Here is a 25,004-nt window from a genome sequence, read left to right as displayed (position 1 = left end):
GCTAATGATATATGCGTCATAGACCGATCACTTTTAAAAAGCATTTTCAAACTGACATGGCGAACTGTCAAAGCAGTTATTTGTTTTCTTCGGCAAGCTTTTTAACTTCTGCTTTGGTCTAACGAGCAACACGCGTTTAATATGGGAGAAGAAACTCAGGTTTCTTAATCAGCTTCAACTTACTTCAGAATCAATTTTGACGGCATCACTTTTGTAGATGTCTGTGTAGTTCGGCGAAAAAAAATATGTAGATGTCCTTGTAGTTTGATGAAAAAACCTTTGATGGCTGTGTAGTTTGGTGACAAAAAAAATAAAGTTTATAGTCTTTACATACAATCCTTGGATTATGTCAAAAGGTCGAACTTGTTGAGTTGAACATGACGCACTAGTAAGATCATTCAATGACGTCAGATCAAAGAAGAAAAACTATTTCGTTTTTCTGGAACAAAGATGCATTGTTCTGGACTGCTTTTCAAATTGCGTCATTCGAGATGAAGAAAAATAAATGTCCTCCTTGAATTGAAATTAATAATTATTTTTGTTAAAAGTAGATCTCATCCTGTGATGAAAATGGATAATTGATGTTACAAATATTTTATTATTGGTGGCTAACAAGGCATAAATAAAGAGATTAAACCAATGATCCAAGGATATTGCAAAGTTTTAAAAGAACTATGTCTTTTGGCATAAAGGGGTTTTAACGCATGTTTTCATTTCTCCATTGTCTCTCTTTTAATTTTGATTATTGTATCATGAAATGGACATCCATTGACAATTCATCTCAAATAAAAACATTTTTGATAAAGTCCATCACAAGCTTGTTTTTTTTTGTCCACGGTTGACATGTAAGCATTTTCTTTTTGTTTCCATTGTAATTTCTATTGTTGTGTATTAGATATTTTACCTTTATGGTGGGTGCACGCAAGGCCGGTATTAGTCATTGAGGTAACGATTTGAAACTGCCCTTGTTTCATTTAGTGTCGAAGCAAACAATTGAAGTCGAAGTCATTTGTACAGTCTAAATTTAACATAACTGTCTATATCCTTATGTTATAACATTTTAATTAATTATTGTGTAAAGAACTGATTTATTAGCTAAATGATATTATTGGTTTATCAACTGCCTATTTATGTAACGAATTCCTGATAAAGGCTAGCGATCCTGATGATAGTACAAACTTGCATTAAAAGACGTAACGTTGCTATTTGAATATGCTGATTTAACGCAGTAGTCTTTTTTGAAGACTCAAAGTAACAAAACATCGAAAACAAGATGACTGACGACATGAATTCAAATTTGTTGAAACACAGGGGTCAATCTAGAGGAGGGGTGCGAACCCCTGCTACCATTAATCAGAGGGTATTGACTGTTTCCCCACAAAATTCTCTCATACCAAAGAACTAACGAGTATTGCCTTACGACGATATAGATATAGTCGCTTCTTTGGATATGTGAATGAAAAATGATAGTTATACATTCACCTTTTTAGGTTGAAGTGATGAAAAGTAACGTCGAATCAAGAGTCAATACTTTCGTGCAAAATCTAGATAAGTTTGCTGCCAGATGGAATCAGTTGAAGCCAAAAGATATCGACATGGAAGGTGACAATGAAGCTTGCCTTAACGCCGTGAAGTCTATAAAAGAACGCAGAGCTGAGTTCAATGAATTTGAAGAGAGCAAAGAGAAGTTGATGTATGTTAATGTATGTTCAATGTTGTTGATGTATGTTGAATGAAGTTGATGTATGTAAATGTATGTTGACTTATGTTCAATGAAGTTGATGAATGTTGATGTATGTTCAATGAATTGGAAGAGAGCAAATAGAAGTTGATGTATGTTAATAGCATGAATCTGTTCCAATTTGAGACGAAGCAAAGGATGCAAATTAAAAAACCTTTCTTTTCGTGAAGGGACGAGACTTTCGTTCACATGTGCATCATATTTTTCGACACAGTCTTGGCATAAATTATGCATGCTGTTTTATAGAGCAATAGAGGTGGCATTGATGATGTTTCACGCAAACAAAGCTATATAATGAGCCAATTTATGAACAGGGTGTAAAAGTCAAGAGAGATATGCAAAGCGCGTGCGTTTTAAGATTTTAAACTTCGCTGCAAATTTCGGTTATTGATGACGGATGATTGTTTGTGTTGGTAATCACATGGTTTCGAGTGCTATTTGGAAAAAACTTGCACAAGTGAGTTTTTCAATGGCTATTGCTTGTTAATAATATACATGACAAAATTGCTCAGTTCGGATCATTTTTTATCTTCAGCATACATACATTTCGGTCGGCAAGTTATTTATATGGACCGGCTCGTATTTTTCAATTCGGTGACATATTTCACACATCATAGATTGTGCACAAGTAGCCAAAACAAATTATTCACTTTTAGCAATGTTTTTTTATATTTGGCTGGAAATGTCTTGCAAATGTTCAACTGTAAACTCGGCTGCCAAAGAAAATCTAGCTACCTAAAAGTTAAAACTTACGCCAGCTATTGTAATTGCTTTCGTTTACAATAACTCTCCTTCCTTTGAAATGTTTTATTTTGGTTAGCTATCATGATTATTTCTTTCTTTGACTAACCAATCTGGAGTACTTTTAAAAAGTACTTTGCTCTCGTATTTCATTTTTTCACTGGTATTTACGAAAAATTGCATTGCTCTTAGCCAATCAAATTGGAGAAATTTTTTCATGTATATTATTAGAAAGTAAGCGGCAATAGCAAAGTACATGGCCTGTTGGGTTGTTGACAAATGTAACACCATAGGAAGAAGGATTTCTCGAAAAAATCTATAATCCTTAGAAAGATCTTGTAGTCGTTAGGCAACGTGCGTGATTACATCCGGGTCCTGAATTCAGAACCAAATACGAACATTTAAATCGTCAAAAATTCATTATATAACTCAACCTAGATTGCCGTCTCTATTCTTTTTTAATTTCTATGGTCGTGTAGTCAGAAGTGCTGTTTTGTCTGTTTTAAAAGTACAAAGCTGGTACTTGATTGCATGATAACACATGGTATACCATTAATGTTGTGGTTTCTTAGCAATTCCTGACAGTGACGGATCTAGGGTATATTTTATTATTATAAAATTTTTTTTTAAAATTTTCATTTTCATTTAGCAGACGTTGACACCTCTAGAGTAGTCTGCCGAAATGCATTGTGTCGTTTAGTTTCATAACAGTTCTTTTAGAACCATTGGGTTAGTGCTCTTTACTTAAAACAGTTCTTTTAGGAACTATTAACTTATTACTTTTACCATTCACCATGGTATTTGCAATCTTTAAAACAATTTTCAGATTTGTCACCAGGACAAAGTCTCAATTGAAAATACTTTATAAACGATCTTATTTGTAAGATTTTGCCTTGAAAATATTCTTTAAAATTTTTTAACCAACAGAATGTAATGGTATTTTGAACCTAAAGTGAGGTGTTATAATGTCTTCTGACTTACCCTAGGTCCGTCACTGAGTCATGAGTTACATTCCTTTACGTTCTGCTGTGATTTATCCAACGTATACCGATAGACATTTTGTGAAGGATGTATACCTCCATTGCTATGCATGAAAATTCTTGATAAAAACTCGTTGCTATAAATCTCTCTCTACAGTTTTGAATGCAAACACTTTGACCTCTCTGAACCAGAGTTTCCTGTGGCTGACGAGCTGAGAAGCGATATCGAGCGATATGAATCCAACTGGATTTTGTTTGAAAGGTTTAGTAATGGTTTGGATAATCTTGCCAAAGAGGATTGGATTTCATTCAGGTTAGCTGATATGCAATGAGTGTAAATGAAATATTGGGGTTTTTTCTTTACGACCATTTTGTCTATTGCATATTTGTTTTATTTTTACATTTGTACTTGGCTGTCTTCACCGTGGAAATAAAGTAGTGCAACACACGAATAATGCAGTAACGGGCTTGTATTTCATCATGACCTTACTGCAAGAATTTAAAGAACAGAAAGACCACATTGTAATAGTTTTAACTTCATTTTACTTCTTGAATAGTATTGAAACTATTTACGAAAATGTTCCTCATAAATTATGATTTTTCTAGAATCAGAAGTGCCTCGCAACCTCGAATTTTGAAGAGGACTCTCCTCGCCCTTAGCTCCCCCTCCCACCCCACATACACACTTCTACAACTTGTGCGTAAACAGATGTTTGTGTTACATATACAAATTTGTATTATTACATTCATTTTCTTGCAGGGGACAAACCTATAAGTTCGAAGAATTTTTGATGCTTTGGACAGATGAACTTAAAACCCGCGAACCAACTACCATGACAGTTCGCTTACAGAAAGAAATTGATAAATACAAGGTAAAATTAAAGTATTTGTTGTTACTATGAATAGTAAAGATTTAATTAACAAGGCTTATTACCGCTCTGGAAAGTAGTGATGGTATCAGATAAACCTATTTAAAGAGCAAAAAAGTACATTTAAGCCCAAGAACAATATTATTTTTAGATAGGTCGAATTGATAATTTTATATTATTTTGTAACTAGTGGCGGACACAGGGATCACTTTATTTATTTTAAATGTCTTTATTTCAACACAATCATGACGTGTAGATCGTTTACCCGTTGCTGAAGTTTGTCAGAGGCGAGCAGCTGTCACCAGATCATTGGTTAGACATGTTCCGATTGTTAATGTTACCCAAAGGAACAATATTGGAAAAACTTACCTTTGGTGATATCATGAAAGTTGCTGACGCTATCATCGCCAATGCCGACGCCATTAAGGTATTCAACAACAGCTAAATAACAAAACTCTTGCACGACTATGGTTGAAGTATGTCTTAAAAATGGGGCAACTTGTATAACTGCTCTTTGAATTATATATGTGGTATATTTATGACATGACATGAAAAACGTTGGCTTTGACATGATGATTGTTATCATTACTAAAAAAGTTGCGCGAAAGCCAAATTATTTCGCTGGAAAAATACAAACTAGCCGTGTAGTTTTGAAAGTGGCCTAATAAATTGAAAGCGGAGTGATTTTCAAGTCATCGTATATGCAACTGTCATCGTATTGCTCGAATATTCGCCATTGATGGATCTTTTGCGTATTTTCAATGAACTAGAACCCAATCTACTAGATATCTGATTCCGCCGATATTGTATAGTAGTGAGTGAGTCAAGCCGCCATCTTGAAAGGTGGCAGAACTGACGATATTTACGAATAATATCTACTTTTGCTGAGTTAATATAGAGTGGCAAAGTTGATAGTCTAGGTTTAATTCTTGAAATGTTCGATAGGATGGATTTTTTAAATTTTGTTTTAGCTTATTTTTCATTTTGTGTTTTGCTTTTTGCCACCTTTCAAGATGGCGTCCTTGGCTCACCTTGACACGGTAGTTAGACATCTAGAAGACTAGGTTCTAAATCATTGGATATTTTGCATTATAGTGTATTTCAAAGATATATTTTGTGTGACGTAGGAATTGAATAGTCGAGCTCAGGGGGAGGTATCCATTAGAGAAGCGCTTCGTGAACTGGAGTTGTGGGGTGCGGGAGCCGTTTTCTCGATAACTGTGTACGTGGATTCCTCTGGTAAAGAAATTTCCATCATCAAAGATTGGAAGGATCTTGTTAACCAGGTATGTCTGGCTTGATTGCTCATACGTAGTGGGAATGATGTGTTCATTCGTATTACAAAAACGAATGTTTGGTCAAAGAAAAAACTCGGAATTTTTCTTGTTACCTTCTCGTTGAGAGGGAAGAATAATGCTTTCATTTCATAGGCTTTTATATTATCCTAATATAAAGCTGTAAAATCATTTCGGACAAAGGAGAGTCGCTATTTTCCTTTGAAAATAATGCATCATGCGACATGAATGACGAAAACTCGAAATTCTTAAAATACATCGAGCTGCGGCCGTTTCTTCCGGAAATTCATTTTCAAAAAAGTTCTTCAACTTGTGAAAGCAAATGTTAATGCAACCCGCAACCGCAGTGCCGATTAAAAGGGATGGGGAAAAGGAAGAGGGGAATTTGCCCAATGCGTCCAAGGCTTCTTCAGGCAAAATAAAAACAACAATACATCGCTGGGAAAATAAGTGCGAGTATAATAAGAGGGAGTTAATAAAGTAAATTTGTTACGCTACTATAATTATGTTAATTAACATTTTCGAAAAGTTTCGCCCCAGGCTAAAAAATTGTTTGGGCAGCCCTGTGCAACCGGACACAAATGTCGTGAAACGTTTGCTTGATTAGATAACACTTGCTTAATTTATTGCGTTATCAATGCGAGTCTACTCTTGTTTGGACTTACTAAAGAAATTTACATAGAATTGAGTTTCTAAAATAAATTATGTGAAACGCGTGCTTTGATTGGTGAGAGCCCGTGTTTGGATGTAAGGCCATCTATACACGGAAATTTTAAATGCTGTCGTTGGAATTTTAATTATGTCTGAAAATAAAGACAATTTTGCTGGCTCTCACCTGGAACCAAAAAGCCTCCTTTGGTACCATGGCACATTCTAGGCAGCACAGTTTTTTAAAACGACGTTGTCTTGTATAAACTAGAAAACATAGTCTCAAGTTAAAAACAATTTAAACTAAAAAAACTTTTGTTTCACTCACATGTGTTGACTAATTTAGTTGAAGTCATTTGTACAATGATGATAACTCTAATCAAGTTCAATCCGTCAATGTTTCTTGTCGTAAACAAGTAATACACTAATCAACAAATAATTAAATGAGACGTTGCTTTGCCACAACTTTAAAGTTTGCTGGAGAAGCCACAATGGCCAAAGTTTGTGGTTCCTCACTTGGCTTTTCTGCTCCTTGGGGTAACTCGAACTTGAATCGATGTAATAATGTCGCAGCGAATGTAAACAACATGATTTTTGCAAACGCGATGCCAGCACATTCTCTTCTTCCAAGGCCAAACGGCATAAAGGCACTGCGTTTTGTCCAACCAACAAATTTTCCGTCATCAGTAAGAAAACGTTCAGGCTTGAATCTGTTAGGCTCTGGCCACTCGCGCTCGTTCGTGTGTATTTGAAATAAATCCAGAAGAACAAGAGTGTCTTTGGGTACATGATATCCTCCGATGACTGTGTCTTTGGTTGTGATTCCTCCTGTCTCTGGAATGGGAGTTACTCTGCGCATGACCTCGCATATTGTAGCTTGCAGATAGGGAAAAAGAGTCACATCTTGCCAGGAAGGCTGTTTATCTTTCCCTAACACTTGGTCAAGCTCATCGTGGATTTTCTCTTGAACTTCAGGATATAATACCATATAAAGTATAAGCCAAGATAATGTTGATGATGTTGTATCAGAACCAGCAATGATGGCATCAATCATTAGTTCTTTAATATCTTCTATACGTCCAATATCTTTTTTAAAAGTTTTTGACTCTTCTTTCTTATAAGCTTGGATTAAACTATCTGTCATATCACGAACTACACCATCATCGAATGTCTTCAGGTGGGAATTAAATACTGGTGTGACAACTGAGGATTTTATTGCTTGCGCTCTCTTTATTCGCCTGTTAAATTCAACTGGGAGATATTCAAAGAATGGTATCTTTATGTATAACATTGAGGCGAAATAATCCACGTTCGCTGCAAGTTCTGTGAATTCAAGAAGTAGTTTGATTACATTATGGTCGAGTGGTAGCTCTTCTGAGGTGAGCCACTGCCAAAGTTGAACAAGTATTGCTGAGGCTATGATATCTTTAGGGGAAAATGCTTGATTGTTTAAAGAATATATCTTTTCCATAGTCAATCTTACTGCGTGATTTCCTCTCTTTTCCGCGGCGTCTATTCCTGCGCCAAACATATGCATTGCTAACTTGAATACCTTTTTTCGAAAAATGTATTTTTCTCCAAACTTGGAGAATATAATATCGTTTACACCTACCATACGATTCGAAGGGAATATGCTTACATCAGAGGAATCAACAGTGATATCTTTATTTAAGCCAAGGCGGGCTTCTCGAGCAAGAGAACTATTGCTAACTATTACAGATCTCATGGTGAACGTGCCGCTAACAATATCGCCATATTTTTCTCTGAGTTTCTTGAAAGGTTTGCCAGACTGCGATTCCAGATTGGCAAGATTACCAATTAGTGGATAAGGCCATGGTCCTGGAGGCATGTTCCGTCTTTCTAAGTATGTTTTGAGGAAATGCCATGTTAACCAGAAAAGAAGCAGGGTTACGACAGCTTCAGTTATCATTTTTGTTTCTCTAAAGAGACAGAAGATGTAAGAATAGCCAAGCATATCATTGCAACCATGATAATTTATTCTACAGTCTCTCGTGACAATATTTGAACTGTTTGCAATGTAATAATTTATGCAAATTTACTATATGTACGTCGAGAATACTTAAAGATAAAGTCGATTGTTTATGAGTATTTTCCCCTTCTATTTACTTACATTGGGAAATTCAGGTAGATGGATTATAAATAGACGAAGATCGACGACAGATTTAATAACCACAACTAATACTTGCAACCAAAGGGATTTATCACAAACCCTTACCCGTAGTTGTTGAAAAGGAGCATTCTTAAAACCAGAATTATTTTACCAAGTAATAGTTACTATGGCAAATAACTACAAAGTGGTTACATACGGTCACGAAAGGCATGTTTACAAATGAGCTTGCAAAGCAAATTAGCGTTCGCCAAATATACACTTGTCACTAGGGTATAGAAGATAATCGTTTTAGGCCTAACATTTTTAACGAAGTTTTAAATTACAAAGCTATATTTTTTACTGTGCATTGCAATGATTTCAGCTTTTTGATGTTGTTGTATGTCTTAATTAAATTCGCAGATGATAGACATAATAACCACGGCTTCAACATACGGTATTTACCTTCAATTTGTATCTGCTCTTGCGTTTCTTTTATTGTTTGCTTTCTTCGATGTGAACACGAAGCTTGACAGTACGATTTAAACGTAGAGCTCAGCAAACGGAATTTATACTGAGTGCCAGTCAGGAACTTACTTGGGGCCGTACCCAAGGGGGGCACCCTCAAGTTTCTTCTTTTACGCAATATTCGGAAAATTCGCTCTTAATCTTTGTAATCTTCGTTCACAAAAGATTAGAATATGGGTAAGTGATTAGCCTTGCTTGAATTTAGTCATTTATAACGCAATGAAAAATTATTTCGTTTAATTACAAGCAAATAAAACTTGTAATGTTCAAAGATCACGAGTGCATATTACTTCTATAATTGACTTATCACGCCTAAAAAAGATCTTGACGTCAATGCATGCAAGTCTTCATTTCTCGTACGAAATGCTTCATAATTTCTCCTTTCAATATACAACACTCTCTTTCATTCGCTCTTTCACGGTTGTGCGTCAACGGATATAAAAATGAGAACAAGCACGCGCTGTGAAGACAAAGCATGCATAAGCTCATTAACGCGCTGAAATAGACCTAAAGTCATATCACAATTACGTACAGGACATGACTCATATTTAGAACACTTCTTTTAGTATGAAAATAACTCCCCAATTGGAAACTTTCAATATGGCCATGCATAGATACTTTTAACAACAATAACGTTTCGTCTTTAACTTAAGAAACGTTACTGTTAGTAAAAGTATTTCTCCATGGCCAAATTAAAAGTTTCATGTTGGGGGAATTCTTTTCATACTAAGAATTCGCTTTCCGCCTGGCAAATCCATTGTCACAACTTTGCATACAATCCAACCTGTATTAAGCGGCCCTGCATTAAGCGGACAGCCACTTATAACTTACTGTATATTACTAAATATTACTAAAAATATTTCTCAGTATTATTATTACTAACTGAAGTCATTTCTAAATATATATGCGCCGTATAGTTGTTGCTTTTAGATGCTTTTACCATTTACGCTATTTTTAGCCGGGATAGGCCTGGTGACGAGAACCTCTGTGAAATAAACAACTGTATTAAGCGGACACCCTCGGGGAACGGACTGGTGTCCGCTTAATACAGGTTTGACTGTACTCCCTTTTAGCTTTAGTATGTAAACGTGTGCACAATTAGCTTGGTACATTACATGTTCTGGAAGTTTTGCTGTCCAACGATATTTTCGTATACAGTTTATACTTTCGCGACAAATAATGCCACCAAAAGCAAAGCGTTTCAACGTAGAGTGCTTAGTTTGTCATGCGACAGAAAGAAACACAACGACTTATGTCACCCAGAGCATTTAAAACCGCGACGCATATCAGTATAAAGTGGCAGGAGCACCAAGCAGTCCTACCTTGTAACGTTTCGTCTTTACACAAGACATCATCAGAGAGGTAGTTAATGTGATCAAGTGTGCGTTCATATTTACATATTAGAAGTGTAGTTATGAGTGTTAGATTACAGTGAGGTGTTATGAACATGATATGTATATAAAAATATTATATGAAGTATGAGTGAAGATACTGAAATGGAGTGTGAAATGGACACAAAACGTAGTGGGACATTTAAAAAAGTTCGAGTGGGATGGAACTGCCTTGGACATTCAGTGTAGGTGTTAAATTTGAGATCAGGAGGCTTTCATGGATCATTAAGTCAGGAGTGTAAGGTGAGGATGAGATGATAGTAAAGTCGTCAAAGTAAGCTGTGTGACCTGATATGTTGATGTGAGATGGGAAAAACGCCACTGATAGGAAAACAGTCATCATACCCTACCAAATCCAGCATCCTATCTCACATCAACATATCAGGTCACAAAGTTTCCTTTCACGACTTTACTATCATCTCTTCCTCACCTTACACTCCTGACTTAATAATGATCCACGAAAGCCTCCTGATCTCAAATCTAACACCTACACTGAATGTCCAAGGCAGTTCCATACCACTCGAACTTTTTTAATATCCCACTACGTTTTGTGTCCATTTCACATTCCATATCAGTGTTTCACGCATACTTTATATAAGATTTTTATATACATTTATATCATGTTCATCACACCTCACTGTAATCTAACACTCATAACTACACTTCTAATATTTAAATATGAACGCACACTTGATCACATTAACTACCTCTCTGATGATGTCTTGTGTAAAGACGAAACATTACAAGTAATAAATAATTACTTTAAAAAAATGGCTTTATTTTTATGTTGGGCAATTGTCTTTTTAACACGAATATCTTATCAATGTCAAATGTAGATTGTCGTTGTTTAGAAGAGATCAAATTACAGCAACATCATCATTTAGCCACTTATTACTTACTGTATATTACTAAATATTACTAAAAATATTTCTCAGTTTTGTTATTAACTAAAGTCATTCCTAAATATATCTGCGCCGTTTAGTTGTTGCTTTTACCATTTGCGTTATTTTTAACCGGGAGAGGCCTGGTGACGACACCGCTCCGTTCCTCTATAGTCCGGAGGATTTGTGCCTTTTTCTGAAGAATTGTGGGTTTTGGGTTAAAAGCGACAAACTTGGCCCAATTGTAGATTTTGACATGCTGAATAAAACTGGAAGTGGACCCTAGCGTGATTGCGTTTGTAAACATAAAAATACGCTTCCTAAATTATGACGTACAGTGACGTCACTAATAAATTTTCAAAATTTTTGTTTTAAGTTTTTAAAAGCACAAAACCAGATACAGTTGTGGATTTTGACTTGCAAAAGAAAACAGACTGTAGATATAAGTGTGATTGTACGTGTGAAAAGTAAAAACCGCTGTTTATAAAATGTTGCGTCGCTAGTTAATCATCAAAATTGCAAGTTTTGAGTTACTACCAATCTTGGCACATTCTTTGATATGCTGAACGAAACAGACGAAATGAGTTCCACAGTTTCATTACTAGTCATTAACACTGGATTACGAACTTGCTATCTTGGAATTTGTAAGGTCATTTCTTGAGAACCAGTTGCGTAGCCAGCCCGCAAATTTGTTCCTGCTATGTTAATTTTTCTGTGTTCACTCCCAAAAAAACAATAGATTTATAAAGAAATGAATAATATTAATGTACTGAAATTGAGATAGCAGGACCAAAATTTGCGGGCTGGCTACACCACTGTTGAAAACTACTTCCAGCTTTACAAGGAATTTTGTTAGTCTTTAGTTTCGTGTTTTTTGCACTTGACCACACAAATTATGCTAGATGGTTGGCTGTTCATATTCTTGACCTGGCAAACACTAAGTGGTTACCTCCATTAGTCTCGTCGGAACTCAACAAGGGTAACTTTGCGGTGAATAAGAGCCAACGCCGCTTTTCAGAAATTCCCATTGACCAGGCTCACGAACAAAACAGCAAGATTGTGAAAGGTGACGGAGGCGCAAATGGACTGACGGAAGACAAGATATAGCTATTAAGATGGATAGATCGGGCCCAGAACTTTTTGGAGTTATCCTTTGATTTTGAAACATCGCAGGAGCTTATAGGAATGTACCCAAACATCGTCTCTTCATAATGCTTTATTTTTAAGATTGTACGTCTCTTGTCAAGTTCGCAATGATGACCAGAATAAAGTCTTTGCTCATAAAAATCAAGGATTTTCCCTATCTCTCTCGCACTTCGGAAAACTGAGGTCACCGAAACAATTTGTCTGGCTGACATGTCTAGAAAGCTCAGTAGAACGAAACTGTTAAACTGAATCTTCACATGCAAAGGCTGTCATGATTGATGGTGCTGCAATTGTCAACATGCTCTCACATTGGCCGTCACCAGGCTTATCCTCTATGCAGCTGATGCTGCAGTGCATCGTCCCGTCGAGTTAATGAGGACTGTAGACACGGATGCTGATGTCATTTTTGTGGCATTCTTTCCAGAAGTCCAATTAGACGAGTTTTGGGTGGTGTTTGGCACTGGAAAACATCTGCGTTATCTACCAATCCATGAATTTTCACGACGTATGGGTCCTGATTGTTTGACAGGATTTTTATTCTTTCACGCACTTACTGGATGCGACCAAACATCAACATTTGCAGCGAAAGGCATAAAACTAACTGTCAAATTTTGTTTTTTCTCCTTTGTTTAATTAATGAGCAAACGCCCTTCTCTTCATGCTGTCGAAATCGCACTTCCGCAAATTGAGCGTTTTGTTATATTAATGCACGTTCGCACAAGCTCGTGTACGACCATTACCAAACCCCGCAAAGATCTATTCACCCGGAAAGGTAAATCTGTCAAATGTATTCCGCCCACAAGATATTCTCTGTTACATTTGTTAAGAGAAGTGTATACGAAGCTGGCTATGTTTGGGGTATGTCAACAGAGCATTCACCACCTTTGTAATTTGCAATTATGTGGACCACTATCCAGAAAGCTTCCAAATGTTTTCACGTTGTGTTAATATCACTCACTATTACTTTTTGCACTTTATGTTGTGAATACGTCTCTGCATTAGACGTATAAGAAGTCTGAAATGCTTTAGTGACGTCACGTAATGCGTTAGCAAGGTAGCGATCTTCACTGTTGTTAAAACAGTGAAGTACAATCACACCGATAGTTTTGTTTATCATGTCAAAATTATAACTGTACAAAATTTAATTCTTTTAAACCTTAAAACAACGATTTTGGAAAGTATTTGGTAACGTCATATGACGTCATATTTAGGAAGCGTTTTACTCTGTTTACAGGCACAATCACGCTGGGGTCCCTAGCCAGTTTTATTCAGCATGCCAAAGATTACAAATGGGTCAAGTTTCGTGTTTTTAACCCAAAACCCACAATTCTGTCACAAATCCGCCGGACTACTAGGGTGTCCGCTTAATACAGGTTTGACTGTACTCCCTTTTAGCTTTAGTATGTAAACGTGTGCACAATTAGCTTGGTACATTACATGTTCTGGTAGTTTTGCTGTCTAACGATATTTTCGCATACAGTTTATACTTTCGTGACAAATGCCACCAAAAGCAAAGCGTTTCAAAGTAGAGTGCTTAGTTTGTCATGCGACAGAAAGAAAACAACGAGTTATGCCACCCAGAGCATTTAAAACCGTGACGCATATAGTTCAGTATAAAGTGGCAGGAGCACCAAGCAGTCCTTTTGAGGTATGTATTCTTTTCACTATGTGAAGGTTATACAAAAATATGCAATAATTTGATACTCCTGTGACGTATATAGCATACTATAAGTAATGTGTTATCGCTTTTCAGATTGTCTACAATAAGTACGCTAAATAAAAACAGCATTTTAGTGGAACGCGAGCAAGAAATTCAAAAACTTTCGACAAATGAAATGAAATCAGAAGAGAGGACATCATATAGAGATGTGATTGGCGAAGCGTACATTAGCACGAAACGAGTTATAAAAACGAGAGCATGTTGGATGAAACAAAATTTCATAAGATAATAAATACTGAAAAGTCTCTACACTTTGAAGTTGTCGAACATATGAACATAGCTACAAACAGCCATGTCCTCGTGACAGAAGTTGAATGGATAGAATGCGCTCGACAGGTGGACAAATTTTCGCTCTATTCCTCCCATTCCTTTAAGTGTGTAGGTACAGCCCCGGTGTCTGTATTGTGTTTTGCTCTGTGTATGTGATTGGCCAGGATTGAAAATCGAGAGTCTATTTACATACATAAAAAAATTCGGAGAAACTGCTATTATAAGCAATAAACATGCCTGGATACCAATCTTCAAACTCATAAAACCAACGTATGGGATGGATACTCTCAAAACAAGAAGAAAAGTGGAATTATTCACACGCAAAGAGTCATCCACATTGGAACTGCTAAACTTTCCTCACTAATGTAAACAGCGACGAATCTATAAATACACTGGAACCTAACATAGCGCATTTTACATAATCCAATTCTCTTAATTCATCCTTTAATCCAATCAATTTTTAATAAGGCCCTATGTTTGGAAGAAGGCTCGAAGCACCAACTCGTGAGCTCGACAAAATTATTTGGAAACAAATGCGGAGAAATTTCTACTATAAACAAAAAATATGCCTGGATTATTAATCTTCAAACCTTTATGTATATATATGTATATGTATTTGATATAAAAATCAATGATTTACAACATGCAGTCAAGAATCACAAAAAACAAAGTCATCAACATCGTTTGACACATTTTCTTTAGTACATAAAACTAATAATTACATGTTACGATACATTAGAACTGTTTAGAATGTGTTTATTTCCATAAATAATTTCACAAGTTTTTATGAAATTAGCTATGCTACCCTTGTCTTTCTATTTTCCTAAATCAAACTCTGACCAAAAAAATTATACCACTGCAACAATATGATAGCAAATCAATTTCTCAAAACCTTTTCCTTGCGACAACCTGGAAATTCTCGGGAGAAATAACAATTGCTATGCGAGATCCATCTTCATCCGGTTTCTTTGCTCTTTCAGGAAGCTCAAACTTGAACGGTTGCAACAAGCTGCAGTAAACGTGAATAACCTAATCTTGCAAACGATATTCCAGCACATTTTTTTCCTTAACATTTTTTGTCATAAATAAAATTATTTCAGTTTTTTTGTGTTTTATATGATTTAAACATAGCAATCAACAAATAAATAAACGTTTAACTAGTCAGTCAAAAGTCTATTTAATGAGACGTTGCTTTGCCACAACTTTAAAGTTTGCTGGAGAAGCCACAATGGCTGAAGTTTGTGGTTCCTCACTTGGCTTTTCTGCTCCTTCGGGTAACTCAAACTTGAGTCGATGTAATAATGTTGCAGCGAATGTAAACAACATGATTTTTGCAAACGCAATGCCAGCACATTCTCTTCTTCCAAGACCAAACGGCATAAAGGCACTGTGTTTTGTCCAACCAACAAATTTTCCGTCATCGGAAAGAAAACGTTCAGGCTTGAATCTGTTAGGTTCTGGCCACTCGCGTTCATTTGTGTGAATTTGAAAGAAATCCAGAAGAACAAGAGTGCCTTTGGGTATATGATATCCTCCGATGACTGTGTCTTTGGTTGTGTTTCTTCCAATTATTGGAACGGGAGTTGCTCTGCGCAAGACCTCGCATATTGTAGCTTGCAGATAGGGAAAAAGAGTCACATCTTGCCAGGAGGGCTGTTTATCTTTCCCTAGCACTTGGTCAAGCTCATCGTGGATTTTATCTTGAACTTCAGGATATAATACCATATAAAGTATAAGCCAAGATAATGTTGATGATGTTGTATCAGAACCAGCAACGATGGCATCAATCATTAGTTCTTTAATATCTTGCATACATCCAATATCTTTTTTAAAAGTTTTTGACTCTTCTTTCTTATAAGCTTGGATTAAACTATCTGTCATATCACGAACTACACCAGCATGGAATGTCTTCAGGTGGGAATTAAACACCGGTGTGATAACTGAGGATTTTATTGCTTGCGATCTCTTTATTCGCCTGCTAAATTCAACTGGGAGAAGTTTAAAGAATGGTATCTTTTTGTAAAACATTGAGGCGAAATAATCCACGTTCGCTGCAAGTTCTGTGAATTCAAGAAGTAGTTTGATTACATTATGGTCGAGTGGTAGCTCTTCCGAGGTAAGCCACTGCCAAAGCTGAACAATTATTGCTGAGCTTATGATATCTTTAGGAGAAAATGTTTGATCTTTTAAGGAATATATCTTTTCCATAGTCGATCTTACTGCGTGATTTCCTCTCTTTTCCGCTGCGTCTATTCCCGCGCCAAACATATGCATTGCTGACTTGAATACTCTTTTTCGGAAAATGTATTTTTCTCCATACCTGCCACTTATAATATCGTCTCCACTTACAAAACAATCCATTGGAAAGATGATTTCTTCAAGGATATCAACAGTGATATTTATATTTAAGCCAAGGCGGGCTTCTCGAGCAAGAGAACTATTGCTAACAATTACTGATCGTATGGTGAACGTGGCGCTAACAATATCGCCATATTTTTCTCTGAGTTTGTTAAAAGGTTTGCCAGACTGCAAGTCCAGATTGGCAAGATTACCAATTAGTGGATAAGGCCATGGTCCTGGAGGCATGGTCCGTCTTTCTAAGTATGTTTTGAGGAAATGCCATGTTATCCAGAAAAGAAGCAGGGTTACTATAGCTTCAGTTATCATTTTTATTTCTCTAAAGAGACAGAAGATGTTAGAATAGCCAAGCAAATAATTGCAACCATGATAATCTATTCTGCAGTCTCTCGTGACGATATTTGAACAGCTTGCAATATAATAAAGCCTGTTTTCCACTAGCCACGTATCGTAACTTATCATAGCAAAATGTACCATGGCGCATGCGTGCTTGTGCCTATTGACAATCGAATTCATAAGCACGCATACGCCATGTTACGTTTTGCCGCGATACGTTCATAGATATGTATATTAATCTAGATAGCGCACTGCAATACAACGCCCAATCAAAAGTTGAAGCCAAATAATCGGGTGCCACTATTGTAATCACCCGATTACGACGTCCCACTTGAGGAACAAAAACAAACTATAATATACGACAGAGCTTTAATGAAGACTTATTTCTGTTATTTTTGGAACTCAAAACCATGTACGAACATAGCAGATTTTGTGGAAATATGATTTTGTTTAATATTATGATTATTTTTTCGTATTAAATGGGACCTTCCAATATGGCGATTCTGGCTTCACAGAAATAGAGGAGTGCGTTATCCAGTATATTTTAAGATCAGTGTATACGTGCGAGTGAAAAACATGCATGCAAATTTACTCTGTGTAAGTCCAGATTTTAGGAATAGACGAGGATCGACAACAAACTGCGATAGCCATGTTAAAGGGGAACTCCACCCTCACATAATGTTGGTCTTAAAACTTTGTCAGTCCCGTGAAAATAAATATTCGGCAATTTTTTTGTTTGTTTGATTCAATATTTTCACAAAAAATGAGTTGAAATCATTGAGTTCTATAATAACTGGAGCGGCTATCTCAAGCGCGGCCTTAGATATCTGATGACGCCAAAAAATGGCGGATTTCGTCCTTTGCCGCTGAGATTTACCGAAATTGACCGCTTTTTCGAAAATTTCACAATTTCCCACTCCCTCCTGAGGAAAGAGTGAGGAAAATCTATGTGTGTATTTGGGATTCGGCAAGCAATTTTTTGATGAAAATCAAGGTAAAAACCTTAAATTCATAACAGCGAGTCAACTGTGGTTGTCAGTTATCTGCTCCTACGAGGATGCATTTATAACTATCGACGAAAGACCTATATGTCGGCTACACATGTATGAATGCAGATGAGCGTCGTTTTCTTACCAGCGTCAAACTTGTTTGATCGATTAAACTCTTTAGTCTATACAAAAAAGTATATCATAGCTCATCTCCACAATGGTTCACGGGAGAGAATTTAGCTTATTTGTTATCATTGCTATTTTGCTTCTTTTCGTGGAAAGGCAATGGCTTTTTTCGCCACAATTGTAGGATTTTTATGTTTCTTTAAAAAAGTAAATATTAAATCTCTGGATATTTACGGATTTTCTGTAATTGAGTTTCATATTAAATTTCAAAAAGACTCAAGTCTGCATAGGTTTGGTAATATTGTATAGAAATTACATTAAGTAACCTTTTTGTGATGTTCTGAAGTGCAACTGCATCAAATACTTGTAAAGTTGTAGCACATTTTGATTTTGTTGTATTGATATGTGAATTGGGCAAAATGCAAATAATCATCAAAACACTTATGCTTCCAATGGTGTTTATAATTCATTTGTAGTTTTAATACTTCTACCTTTCTTTTTCACTTTGTTTTGTTTTTCCTATATTTGCAATAAAAGTGCACTATAATTTGAATGATTAACACAGTTTTCACCTCAATAATAAATTTCATAAGCAGTTGGTAGTGCATTTTGTTCTCTGAGTATCCACATCTGGTGTTTTGTTAATACAAGAATGATGAAGTGCAAGTAGAGATGTCACAGCAAGGCAATAAAACCAAATGAATTACATACCTATAGTGTACTTTTATGCTAGAAGCTTAAAAGCTTTTTAGAAATTAGAAAGTTATTGGATTATATTACCTCTATATCATCAATCTCATGATAAGAAATAAGAAGCAAAAAATTTGTAGAAAAGCTTTGAAAAGTGAAAAACTTTTCTTTAAAAAAGCAGCAATAATGCATATGATAAATCTCCATTCTGTACTCTAATACGTAAATAAGCTCAAATTTTTCTTAAAGAAATATAAGAAATATATAAAAAAATATACAGTACAGTAACTTTAAAGGTTTCATCACTGAATCTTTAATGCTTCAGTATAGTGCATTAGATATTAGTAACATTCAAACAACACTCAACTAAAATATTTTGATAAAGATATGACATGATTTAAACATTAAGTTACATAAAACCCAATGGCTTATAGTTTGAAGCTTCACATCTGCATATACAGTTTGAAGCTTCACATCTGCATCGAGTCATCATCAATCTCAGTACAAATGTTTACAAAGACACAAACTTTATGGCCTTCCATTTTACATGTTTGTGAATTGACATTTCATTAAGCATCAAAACACACACAACCTTCTTGCCATCTTTCTATGGATCATGAACTTTAACTTCAAAGCATTCAAGGCGTCCTTAGTGAATCCATTGTCTCCATCCATAGAATTTGACTACGATCAAATTAAATAACTTTGGATAGGGCAGACAATAAATCAATTATCTTTACAGCATTAGCATTTTTTAAGATTCTGCCTGCTCAATAACATCTTCCAGTCATCTTTACTCCTTGATCTTCCCTGCATGTTGTCAGCAAATAGAACATAACAAGCTCTGCTCCAAATCATGGGTACCGTTGGGGCTGATCATTTCTTTTTGATACTTACTCACATAGCAAAATGTGTGCAGGGCTTTTTTTGCTTTAGGGAAACTATTTTGCAAATAAATGGGTAAATTTACGATTTCATGCATTAACAAATGACAGAAAAGTATGCAGAATTTTATAAACAAAAACAGGAAAACATCAGTATATTTGGCGTTCAAGTCAGTTTTAAAAAATACGATCTTTAATATGTATTTTATGGCTTTTCAAGTGCATGTATAATTGCTTTTCAATCGTTGACGGACTAACAAAACAAACAACTACCTCACCTGTGAGAAGCGATATGTTCCTTTTTGTGGAAACTACGACATCCAACAATTGAACGATTGAAGTGTTGGCATTATAAAATAAATGCCAAAAAAGAATCGTCACAGAATATGGAACTAACTATATCCATATTCTGTGATATCGTGTTTGTTTTTGAAAAATTCTTTATAATTTACTATAGACGCCAGGGGGAGGTCGAGAATATTATTTTTCTGCAAAGCGTTCATTTCAGCGGAAATACGTCCTTTGGCCGCCATTTTTTTGGCGTCCTCGCCCCAGTGAACTCGACATTTGAATAACTGGAATGATAACCGGAGCCAAAAATTGAAGCCAAAGAAATATTTGTCGTCATCATTCGTCATTACACGTCAGGCTCTAGTCTCTCGCGTGTTCATTTTAATTTTTTTTAATCATTTGTCCCTTGGTAATGGTAGAGTTCGGATCTTGATCAGAGCGTAAAAATAACGAAATTTTTGGAAGGAAAAGGTTCACGGAAAGTGAATCAAAGTGATAAATCGAGAAGCAAGGTGAGGTGAACGTGGTCGCTCTGCTCTTACGCTGCGGTTTTCCTTTAAAACATATCAAAGTATTTAAGGTAAATGGTTTGAACCCGGGAGTATCGTTACATGTTTGTAAATGTAGATCGTCCAGGTTGGTATAGTCCTGAGAAGGACTATTTTTGTTGTTGTTGACTGACGTTTCGACAACCTTAGCGGTTGTCATCTTCAGATTCAAAAAACGACTCTGAAGATGACTACCGCTAAGGTTGTCGAAACGTCAGTCAACAACAACAAAAACAGTCCTTCTCAGAACTATACTAACCTGGACGATCTACATTTACAAACATGCAAAGTCTTTAAGAATATTCAATTATTGATATCGAGATAATAACCATTTAGTATTTCAAGCACTATCAAAATCGATGAAAAATACAATCGCTCTGTAAAAAGTAAAAATGCGAGTTATAGACTCAATATTTTTTATGAAACCGAATATTCAAGTTTCTTTTTTCTTCGGAAAAACAGATCTTTAAATCCACTGAAATGACAAAAAAAGACAAACACTGTCTGACACCGTTTGAAAATTTACCTTCCGACGAGAGAAAAATTTATGCTTGAATATTTTCTCGTCATATTTTCTATTGTATTGTCTTTTTAGCATACAATGTAATTTTTAGTTGGGTTTTCATCGTTACAAGTTGTAAGTTACAACGAACTCACTGTAGTAAAGTTTCAGCTGTAAAAAATAACCTTTTGCGAGGAGTTGGCCTCGTGTGTTGTTTGTCGTGATGTTGTTTATATGTTTGTGCTTTCGCAATTTGTATTCAAATTTATATTGGCCGTGTATGTTTGGCAGTCAGGGGAATGATACTGACGTACAAACCGCGTGAATATTCGACTTTGAAGGACTGGAACTGACGTACAAACCGCGCAAGTGACTAGGACTTTGGCTTCAATTTTATATCTATAAAATGTATTGTCGTTATCATTCCAGATATATATATATATGGAGTTCACTGCCTCGCCCCAGTAAAGTTAGCCGCTCCAGTTATTATAGAACTCAGTTATTATAGACTATTTAGTTATATATATATATAACTAAATTTAGTTATATTTGCTATATATTTAGTTATATTTAGTTCAATGATTTGACGTCATATCGTCAATTGCTGCTCAAAGCTCTACGTAAAGTCATTGCACAGCCATAACAAACTTGCGTCAAAATGCTTCTCCTAATCACAAAATGTTTCTTCTCGAAACTTCAGAATTTTTTATTCATAGGTATATACACAAGCAACTTTTATAGCTTACGTGCAAGTATTGAGCTGGTTATTTGTATTCTGTTTTAATCGAACGGTTTCACATCCATAAAGGCCATTATCGCTCAGTTTCCGCACTACATATAGAATTTAAATATCGATTAATATTATTTTTTAAAAAATACGAAGGTTTATTTGTGTGGAAACTGTGCTGTAATGCCGTTTGCTTCGTTTGCTTGTCCTCCGAATTCAACCTTAACAACAGTTTCTACTGATGTGAAACCAGTCTATTGCCATGAATAACATTGAATAATAATAAAACATGGTTGTGTAATTTAGATTCATTATGGTTAGAAAATAATCCTACATAAAACCATTATAAAATTAGCCTTTCGTGTACAGAATTTAGGTGTAGTTTCCTTGACGTAAAGTATGAACTTATAGTTTCCTTATTATTTGTACATAATTTCCCTCTTTTAAGTCACATTTTGGACAAAAATTGCCAGTGCTATGAAAAACAAACACCCTCATATTGATCACCAATATGATGTGTGGCATTTGTCTAAATCTGTCACAAAAAAAAACTAACAAAGGCTAACATTAAGGGAAATGATGACTTGACCCATTGGATTAAGTCCATTTCTAATCATCTTTGGTGGTGCTCTGCAAGTTGTAACAAGAATGCAGAAGATTTGGTGGAAAAATGGAAGTCTATCCTTAACCAACAACAAGCATTTCTGGAGAGGGAACACATATTTTCATCAATGTTGCTACCAACAATTAACAGAAAGACAAACAAGCAGAAGAAGTGGTTATCTCCTACTTGACAAGCATATAATGCTGCAGAGAAGGTGATTTGTGACAAGAGGCTTCTAAAAGACCTGCGGAAGCTATCTGAGTTTTGTCATACAGGACAGTTGGGAGGTTTACCATTCCCTTTTACTGAAATACTGCCCAAAGCGAGAGCATTTTTCATTTCCTGGAATGGTAGCCCGCACTCAGTTAGCAGCATTTGATCACAACAACAATATTAACCGTGATAAAGCAGTCATTAAGTCAGGGACAAACAAAGGGCAAGACCGTTACAAAATGATTTTTGCTAAAACAAAGAAGCAATGGGTTGTAAAAGCAATGGAAAAAAAGAAAGAATACCAGTACATTGATATACTACTTGCCGAGGTTGTGAATGCATGCAAAACTGAGGAGATTGAACTTGTACATCATGGCGAGAATCTTCCAAAGAACATTTCTAAATCATGTCCACCCAGGAAAGAAGTACTTGTAAAGGAACATCAGTCAGTGGTGAAGTTAGCTATGGCAATAGGTTTTTCCATGCCCATATAATATGATGTTGCATCAGTGAAGACAACTTTTGTACATTCATTCTTAAATATTAACATAGCAAAACCAGCATAGTGGAAGCCTTCAAATTGAAATTCCTCTGCAGGGCCACCAGGTGGAGGAAATGTTTCTCTAATGCGAGTAACTGCACATGATGGCAACTATGACAAAAAACTTCGAAGCATTTACAAGCGGTCATGAAAGGCATGTTTACAAATGAGCTTGCAAAGCAAATGAAGAGCGTTTGCCAAAATATACTCTTGTCGCTGGGGTATGGTGGATAGTCGCTTCAGTCCTAACATTGTAACAAAGTTTGAAACACACATCTATACTGTGCATGGCAATGATTTCAGCTTTTTGACGAAATTATATTATTTATATATCGTTGAGATAGATGATAGACATAATAATTGCGCCTTCAGCATACGGTATTTACCTTCAATGTGTATCTGCTCTTGCGTTTCTTTTATTGTTTTCTTTGTTGGATGTGAACATGAAGTTTGACAGTACGATTTGAGCGTAGATCTCAAGAAACAGAATTTATACTGAGTAATATTGATGCAATAGTTTAGTCGTAGAATATAATTATGCGAATTACCCAAATTTGGCAATGCTCTGTGTCAGTGTCAGTATTGTTTTGTTGCACAGTGTATGTGATTGGCCAGGATCAAATATCAAGAGCCATTTATGTACATAAAAATATCCGGAGAAACTGCTATTATAAACAACAATCAACATGCCTGGATTACAAATCTTCAAACTTATAAAACCGAGGTATGGGATAGATATTCACGAAACAACAAGACATTGGAATTATTCGTACGCAAAGAGTCGTCCACATTGGGAATGCTAAATTCCTTCACTGATGTAAATAGCAATGAATCTATAAATACACTCGAACCTAACATACTCCATTATACGTAATCCAATGTTGGGCCTGTTACAAACGTCGAATTTTGCACGCGTCGAATACAATTAGCTATTTAATTCGACCGAACTGCAAAATTTGACTGTGCATTTCTAACGTCGAATTTTGCATGCGTTGAACAGAATTATTACACGACGTCTTCGCTTCTTTGTTTGAGTAAAACGCAAGAGCCAAATTTTATTCGACACATGCAAAATACGACGTTTGAAACAGGCCTTAGCGTATGTATTTATAACGTCATCAAAATCGTTCGATTCATTTTCTTTAGTATGTAAAACTAACAATTACATGTTACAATACATTAGAACTGTTTAGAATGTGTTATTTCCATAAATAATTTCACAAGTTTTTATGAAATTAGCTATGCTACCCTTGTCTTTCTACTTTCCTAAATCAAACTGTGATCAAAAATTTTATACTAATGCGACAATATGAAAGCAAATTAACTTCTCAAACATTTTCCTTGCGACAACCTGTAAATATCGAGAGCAAAAACGATTGCTATGCGAGATCCATCTTCATCCAGGATCTTTTCTCATTCAGGAAGCTCAAACTTGAGCTGTTGCAATAATGCTGCTGTAAATGTGACCAACATAATCTTTGCAAACGATGCTCCTGCACATTCTCTTCCTTAAGGTTTCTTCTTATATACAATATTATTTCGGTTGTTTTTGTATTTTACATTAGTTATACATAAAAATGAACAAATAAATAAACGTTTAATTAGCCAGTCGAATGTCTATTGAATGAGACGTTGTTTTGCCACAACTTTAAAGTTTGCTGGGGAAGCCACCATGGCCAAAGTTTGTGGTTCTTCACTCCTATAGATTACATTACACAATGATAGATTACAGATTACACAAATCTTCGCAGCATTACTGCTGTGTTGGCATGTTGCCATGACATCGTATATGACGTATATGGCTGATCGCAAAAATAAACAAATGGTATTAAAAATGGTCAAATTGCTAACTTGATGATCGATCGACTATTGGGTATA

The 25,004-nt window shown here is 35.7% G+C and overlaps 3 protein-coding genes across 4 annotated transcripts in view; 1 reads left to right on the top strand and 2 right to left on the bottom strand.

Annotated features, from left to right (window-relative positions):
- The window catches only part of LOC124445678 (cytoplasmic dynein 2 heavy chain 1-like), an 85,494-nt gene that overhangs the window by 12,602 nt on the left and 47,888 nt on the right, over positions 1-25,004 (top strand). The window contains exons 14-18 of the mRNA XM_046996428.1: positions 1,491-1,693; positions 3,620-3,775; positions 4,223-4,334; positions 4,588-4,758; positions 5,459-5,617. Of these exons, the coding sequence (XP_046852384.1) occupies positions 1,491-1,693; positions 3,620-3,775; positions 4,223-4,334; positions 4,588-4,758; positions 5,459-5,617 (801 nt within the window). The remainder of the gene's footprint in view (positions 1-1,490; positions 1,694-3,619; positions 3,776-4,222; positions 4,335-4,587; positions 4,759-5,458; positions 5,618-25,004) is intronic.
- LOC124445683 (steroid 17-alpha-hydroxylase/17,20 lyase-like) lies at positions 6,064-10,288 on the bottom strand. 2 transcript variants are annotated; one of them, XM_046996434.1, is made up of 2 exons: positions 10,232-10,288; positions 6,064-8,214 (listed from the first exon to the last, which is right to left on the bottom strand). In XM_046996434.1, exon 2 carries the CDS (start codon positions 8,202-8,204, stop codon positions 6,714-6,716), a length of 1,491 nt encoding a protein of 496 aa, XP_046852390.1. In that variant the 5' UTR covers positions 8,205-8,214; positions 10,232-10,288; the 3' UTR covers positions 6,064-6,713. The 2 variants fall into 2 exon arrangements, with proteins under 2 accessions (XP_046852390.1, XP_046852389.1); XM_046996433.1 differs by lacking the exon at positions 10,232-10,288 and adding an exon at positions 8,847-8,934.
- Positions 14,998-23,700, bottom strand: LOC124445682 (steroid 17-alpha-hydroxylase/17,20 lyase-like). The gene is made up of 2 exons (XM_046996432.1): positions 23,513-23,700; positions 14,998-16,994 (listed from the first exon to the last, which is right to left on the bottom strand). The coding sequence occupies exon 2, from the start codon at positions 16,982-16,984 to the stop codon at positions 15,491-15,493; it is 1,494 nt and encodes a 497-aa protein (XP_046852388.1). The 5' UTR covers positions 16,985-16,994; positions 23,513-23,700; the 3' UTR covers positions 14,998-15,490.

The sequence above is a fragment of the Xenia sp. Carnegie-2017 genome, unplaced genomic scaffold (assembly GCF_021976095.1).
Source record: "Xenia sp. Carnegie-2017 unplaced genomic scaffold, XeniaSp_v1 HiC_scaffold_22, whole genome shotgun sequence".
NCBI classification, from domain to species: domain Eukaryota; kingdom Metazoa; phylum Cnidaria; class Anthozoa; order Malacalcyonacea; family Xeniidae; genus Xenia; species Xenia sp. Carnegie-2017.
Note: the sequence above shows the minus strand (reverse complement) of the source record. Positions and strands in the feature narration are given on the sequence as shown.

Bases quoted from the DNA above. Each gene is read 5' to 3' on its own strand.
- LOC124445683 (XM_046996434.1), bottom strand. From the start codon at position 8,204: ATGATAACTGAAGCTGTCGTAACCCTGCTTCTTTTCTGGTTAACATGG.
- LOC124445682 (XM_046996432.1), bottom strand. From the start codon at position 16,984: ATGATAACTGAAGCTATAGTAACCCTGCTTCTTTTCTGGATAACATGG.